The 6,471-nt window shown below is 34.6% G+C and overlaps 1 protein-coding gene across 1 annotated transcript; it reads left to right on the top strand.

Moving 5' to 3' along the window:
• The first annotated feature begins 70 nt into the window (after positions 1 to 70).
• On the top strand, positions 71 to 6,016 carry LOC116307231 (lysophospholipase D GDPD1). The gene is made up of 10 exons (XM_031717390.2): positions 71 to 314; positions 570 to 612; positions 1,330 to 1,465; positions 1,660 to 1,705; positions 2,166 to 2,290; positions 2,722 to 2,811; positions 3,479 to 3,612; positions 3,700 to 3,750; positions 3,854 to 3,905; positions 4,319 to 6,016. The coding sequence occupies exons 1-10, from the start codon at positions 173 to 175 to the stop codon at positions 4,469 to 4,471; spliced, it is 972 nt and encodes a 323-aa protein (XP_031573250.2). The 5' UTR covers positions 71 to 172; the 3' UTR covers positions 4,472 to 6,016.
• Positions 6,017 to 6,471: the final 455 nt, after the last annotated feature.

Here is a 6,471-nt window from a genome sequence, read left to right as displayed (position 1 = left end):
AATAAACTGTTCTTGCAGAGCAAGGCCACAAAACTGATTTTCCATTTCTTACATGGGTTACCTGTGGTATAGTTGTCAAGGGGGTGGTACAGGTGACGGTGAGTCTGCAGTTCTTTGTCAGTCGGTAACCAGTAGACTTGGAAATATTTTGACAGCCAAGAATAGAAAAAAGATGTACCAGTATGTCCTCCCAGTCGTCTTACCTCTAGTAGGAGGCTATATTTTGAGTTCAGCGGTATTATTTTACCGTCCTGAGCTTATTCATACGAAGAAAAAGACAAAATTTCGATGTCGGCACATCAGTCATCGCGGAGGTACTCGTTTCGAAAATGTCCTCATATTTATTCTTCTCTTTGGATTTTCATCAGGCTGCAAACAGCAATTAAGCTATTTGCGAAGATACTAGGGATTGGAAAGGCGTTATGGATGGGTACTGGATAAAACATTGCCCTTTCGTACGCAAGTATTTATGTGATGATAACCTTTAGTACTTCCAGCTTTCGACCTTTGGGACACATCTCATTAATAATTTTTTGATATATTTTAAAAGTTAATTGACTTTATTGCAGGAGCTGGCGAAAATCGTGAAAATACCATGACAGCATTCCGACAGTAAGTAATAATGGGAAAAACTCATGACCCTCTCAAAGCTTTTGACTCAAATTTCTTCCCAAGGCTGTTCCACTGTACCCTCCTCTCCCTACCCCTCATGGTTAATGATTTGTATAATTAATTTTGTTTGACTCGAATTTTAACTCTGTATTTGATGCCACCCCCCATAGAATAAAATTAATGTAGCAATAAATTATTTATTGCAATATAGAGATTTGTGTAAACATTTTTTTACTCAAATTGACTAATAGCATTTTTTCCCTCCTCCCAACCAGTTGATCTGAAATAGTGATGTAGAAATGGCGTCACTGCAAAACTGAGATGTATAGTGCAGTTTTTGTATGACTGTGAAAAGTTCACGGCACGAACACGGTTGTGACACAGCAAAGGATACGCCAGACAAATCACATTGCACAAGAATTTACTCTCCATCCAGTCAAATACCAGGAACACGGCATAAACACGGCACGGACACGGTCACGCCAAGATAACAGCACTTTTAGACCAATCATATTGCACGTGAAAAAAATCAGCCAATTAGAATTATAGGAAGTATCACGGCACGTCACGGTTACGGCACTGAGCTTTTCACGGTCATACGAAAACTGCACTATAGATTTATATAAAACCTTTTTTGTCTCTGTTTTGCTATGAACCCCCCCCCCCCCCCCATAGGATTATTGTGACAAATTTGAGATTTGTATCAATGTTTTTCAGTGCCATAGAGAATGGAAGTGAGATGTTAGAAATCGACCTGCAATTAACTGCAGACAAGCAAGTTGTAGTTTGTCATGATGATAATTTGTTGAGAGTGGCAGGTTTGGATTGCAATGTTTCTGAACTCAATTATCAGGTAAAAGTAAAACATCGATATTGATATATCTCCCCTTCCATCAAAATCTCCGTTTGATTGGATATCATATGATATGATATCATATGATTATGCATGTCATATGATGGACATCAAAATGTTTTAACTTCCAAAATATTAACCACCCTAAAGATAAAATTATACTTTTATCAATAAATGTTTAAAATATGTTTTAGGATCTTCCACCATTGATGAGAAGAATACCTATACAGTTTAATCCAGGTAATTAGTTAAAGTTAGTTAAAGTTAGCCGCTTACTGTGTGGACACACTAACCGGGAACCACTTGAATAAAACTGACCATTCAGATAACAGTAAACTAAACAGAGATTGAACTGATAACAGTTTTAGCCAATCAGATTACCAATGATGTTCTTATACTCTTATTATATCAATGGGCTATCTGATTGGTTAAATATATTTAACTAAATGTTGCAATGTGATTGGTTATTGATACTAGTTTATCAAAGTGAGTCCTCAGTTGGAGTATCTGCTGAGTAAAGTGGCATTAATTATCATTAATTTTAAAGAGTTTTAATAACTGCTAAAGTTTGACTATACTTACTATTATAGTGTAGCCAGCATTGTTTGAGAGCTTGGATGGTGTGCACCACTAATAATCAGTATGTGAGTAAAGTTGTTTGTTGGTACTCTCCAAATTTCCTTATGTTTTCTACTCACAGGTAAAATATGCAGTCCAATAAATGAAGATAGGCAAATTCCTTTGTTGTCCAGTGTATTTGAAGCATTCCCAGATATACCAATAAATATAGACATCAAATTTAACTCTGATGAACTAATTGAAAAGGTAATATAAATAAGAATGTTTCTTTCTTCAATTTCTATAGATTCTGTGGTTACCATAGCAATGTTCTGTTGGTCAATTTCAAATCACATGTCATTCTCTTGAGATCATAAGATTTGTTTGTGTAATAGCTATACATGAAAAGTCAAACAAACAATGTGTAGTTCCAGAAAATATCCATACCCCCACCACTCGCAGGAAATTTGTAAAAGGAGCCCCCTACCCCCAAGAACTTCCAATATTCTTGCTTATAAACTCTGTAATTTTGTTCATTCTCTGACCCCCCTTCCCTCCTGAATTTCCAATTTCCTCCGTGTGGTAGGAGTATGGATATTTTCTGGAACTACACGATCTTATCTCAAGGAAAAAATACATTGAGTTACATTTGTGTGAGATTTCTTTCAATCTGAAGACGAATGTGTTTTATTCAACAGACAAATCAGCTTATTTGTGAGTACAACAGGGAACATCTCTGTGCATGGGGAAACGTCAAAAGTGATATCACTGAAAGATGTCACAAACATGTAAGTATTTCAGAAACAGCCTTGATCTTTAGAGACGTCATACAGTAATGGGAGGTGGGGGTTAAAAACAGGCGCTAGCTCACACGATCTTGAACTGATTAAAAGAGGAGAGATGTCTCTTTACTGTGCTACATGCCGTACCAAGAACACTAACTACAAGTTTTTTACAAGTTCTCTTTAAAATCCTTCTCTTTAACGCTAACCAATTTATGTTTAGACACTTTTAAAACCAAAAATATGTATATTTGTACAAATTCTATTGATTAAATATTTAATCTCAATTGGCTAATTTGTATAAAAATTCATTTGGGTGGCCTTGGTTCTCGTAGTTGCACTGTAAAGCTTCATTCATATTATATATATATATATATATATATAATATTTATGTACGTAGTGAAAGTTCATATGCTGAGGGGGGATAAGGGAGGGGGGGGGGGTAAAGATATGGTGGGGGCCTGTAAAAATTAATGTTTTAGAGGAGCAATCTTATCCTCTCCCCCCCCCCCCCCCCCACTCCCCCAAGCATATTAAATAAATTTTCCCTTATGCAAGTCTTAGCAAATTTTACTGAACAATAGAGCTAAACAGCACTTGGTTTTTAAGGCGGCATGGTATGTGATCAAGAATTAGAAAGGTTTCAACAATGCATTATTTCTTCTCTCTGCAGAACCCGAATATCCCTCTTCTTTTCTCGTTCCACCGCTGTGGAATTCTTCTTTTATTATTTTATACTGGTTTGCTGCCATTTGTACCTCTCAAGGAATCCTTTCTTGAAATTATGCTGCCAAAAGTTATGCTAAGGTTGGTTTGAAAATTCAATAATTAATTGCATTATTATTCTTCATTCTTTCTTGGAATTCCTAAACCTTTGCTCTGTTTTCTTGTCAGACGTTTTGAGATTCCAGGAACTTTGAGGTTGATATGCTATCTCGCTGACTGGTATGACAGAAACCTTCTCTTCATTAATTTTTTTAACATGTATCTTATTGTCAAAATATGAATTTTTTCAATTTTTTATTGATTTTCATTGTGTTTTCTCAAGGTTGTTGATAAGACCGTCACTTTTCAAACACCTTGAGAAAAGAGGAATCCAGGTAAAATAATTTGTTACAATAACTTACAAATTTCTCGTGCGCTGATTGGTTATTTATCATCAATAAGAGGACAGACAGACAATTTATCATCAATAAGAGGACAGACAGATAAAGCTGAAGTCAATGAGCGCGCGCTTTTCTGTTGGTTGTTTTGGTCCCTAAAATGAGAAGTTTTTATCATTTTTGTCATTGTAAAGAACAAATGGACATAATTTACATTTGTTTTTAAATATGCAAGTTTCAAAGCAATATGGAACTAAAATTTTGAAAAATAAACAGAATGTTTGAGAATCGATAGGAATGCAGGAGTGGGTTTGACTGTAACATTTTTTTATAAATTATTATCTCATGGGAGTGTAATCCAAAACACCTGTTTTGTCACTAAAATATTCCAACCTTATTTTCCTTTTTAGACATATCTCTGGGTCTTGAATGAAGATGAAGAATTTGAACTTGCATTTGATAGGCTCAAAGTAGCAGGGGTGATGACAGATTATCCAGTCAAATTGACGGAATACTTAAAAACCAGAGATACTAACAATGAATCAAATAATTTGCTAAATTAAATCTCAAATCCAGCTCCAATTTCAAGTTATCTTTTGCACATTCTTAGCCTTGATATGTGTGAATGTATTCAATATTGATAGTTGTCTGTGGCTATGGTAAACTAAGGCGTGCATAAATAGAGGATATTACATGGGTGCACGGAGATACAAAATTTATTATATTATATTATTTATATTAAATTTCGTATCTCCAAGCGCCCATGTAATATTCTGTTCATTATATAATTGTCCATAAATTAACTTAACAAGTTTTTTATTATTCTAAAAAGTTTTTATTTATAAATTAATAGCTTAAATACACATGGTAACGATATTTTCACATGTGAAAATATCAGTTTTTCGAAAAGGACAAATTAAGGTATTTTATGGATAATTATATGATAAATAATAATACAAACTTTGAGTTGATCTACAAGAGTTTTGATTAAGGACCTTTCATTTTTTATCAGGGAGGGAGGGCTGTGGAATTCATTTCGGTAAACCCTACAATAAATCTTAACCCTCTCTTCACTATTGCATTGTTTTCTATTTATTGGAAAAGTGCTGTGCAACTTGGATTTTTTGTGCTCCCCTTTTGAGCCTGATTTTTAATGATGCCCCCACAAATCCCACTGCCCCTTTCCTCCCCAGTTAAAAATGAATGGTCCATTATATTCTAATATACTGAAATATTTTTGTATGTTAAACCAAGGCTAACATTGCAGCAGCAGCGAAGTTGAAACTGGAGTATAATCTTTTGAAAATTTATTACAAAATTGTCTCAATGATTCAGTAGGTTTATCATAAAAAATATTTGACCAGCTTAGTTTAGATATGAAGTATTTCTTTTTTCTACTTTACTAAATGAATTAGATAAATTATCATTAATTAAGGAGTGCTTTGATTTAGTAATTGGATATGGTGCAATATTTAAACCATATTCTGGTACAACTTTTTCAATAGGCCCTTTGCAGTCAACGGTCACATTTCTGTACTGGTGAGCAAATCTTTTTATTTTATTTTAAATTGGTGATTCTTTTTAGCTACTTGTAAAGAACTGAATGAAACAATGTGTAACCAGTGTGTTATGAAATGCAGTTTTATCACAATCTCTCAAAACAGGTCATAGAAATTTTGTTTGCTCACCAGAATATTTCACCCATGAAAATCAAGATGTTCACTCATTTGCTCTCAGTGAATTAATCAGCACATGGTTACTGAGCTGCAAAGGGCCTATTGCACAGATTGCATTTATTTTTATCGAAATGCCTAAATTAGTGACCTTGATTTTGCTAAAAAACATTTCACTTCTACCTTAAAATTATTTATCTTGAAATATAATATTTTAGAGTTACAATATTCAGGCACTATTTAGGCCCTATAAGAGGGTACCCATGTCCTTCTGAATCAGTGCCTTGCTGCCATAATTCATTAGAGCAATCTGTCGTTCATTGCTAGTTTAAGTGGCTCTTGTATCACCATTACAAGGCCATTACAAGGCCATGTCGCTCGTCAGGTATTTATCATTATTAGGGCCTCTGTGAATAAATCATTTCCTACTCTGGAGATTGTCACACTTTAGGGTTTTACTTAAAAAAATTTGCTACATAAAAAAAGTCTGTCCAAGTTGCGTTTCCTGGAAAAAAGCTTAAATTTGTAACAAAGCAAAGGTAAAATGACCCAAATTTTTACTGATGCATTGCATGTACTGCTTTTTATAAAAATTGCTTTGGTTTGTTTTTCTGATAATTCGTTAGTCCAGTCCCCGACTTCCTTTGCCTGTTGGAGCAGATCGAAGGAGAGTCCAGGAATGGACTAAGGATTGGTCAGAAGTGTGTTTTCCATGGTGGCAATGCGCACAAGTTCTGTCCCTAGTTTATGTTTTAGGTACATGCAATAGCTCTTGTTGCTGGCATTGAGGGGTAATCAACATTTATGCTGACCAGATCAAACAGATTTTACAAGGTATGCATCCTTACAAACTCTATTGTGACTTGGGCATTCAAATGCAAAAAAATTAT

Source organism: Actinia tenebrosa, unplaced genomic scaffold (genome assembly GCF_029948245.1).
Source record: "Actinia tenebrosa isolate PJP-AT-01 unplaced genomic scaffold, QUT_ActTen_1.0 PGA_scaffold1__47_contigs__length_23844297, whole genome shotgun sequence".
In the NCBI taxonomy this organism is placed as follows: domain Eukaryota; kingdom Metazoa; phylum Cnidaria; class Anthozoa; order Actiniaria; family Actiniidae; genus Actinia; species Actinia tenebrosa.
This window is presented reverse-complemented; position numbering and strand designations above follow the sequence as displayed.

Coding starts and splice junctions, on each gene's coding strand:
- LOC116307231 (XM_031717390.2), top strand. CDS start 173: ATGTACCAGTATGTCCTCCCAGTCGTCTTACCTCTAGTAGGAGGCTAT. Junction 2,291..2,721: donor CTGATGAACTAATTGAAAAG/GTAATATAAATA, acceptor TTTATTCAACAG/ACAAATCAGCTTATTTGTGA. Junction 2,812..3,478: donor CTGAAAGATGTCACAAACAT/GTAAGTATTTCA, acceptor TTCTCTCTGCAG/AACCCGAATATCCCTCTTCT.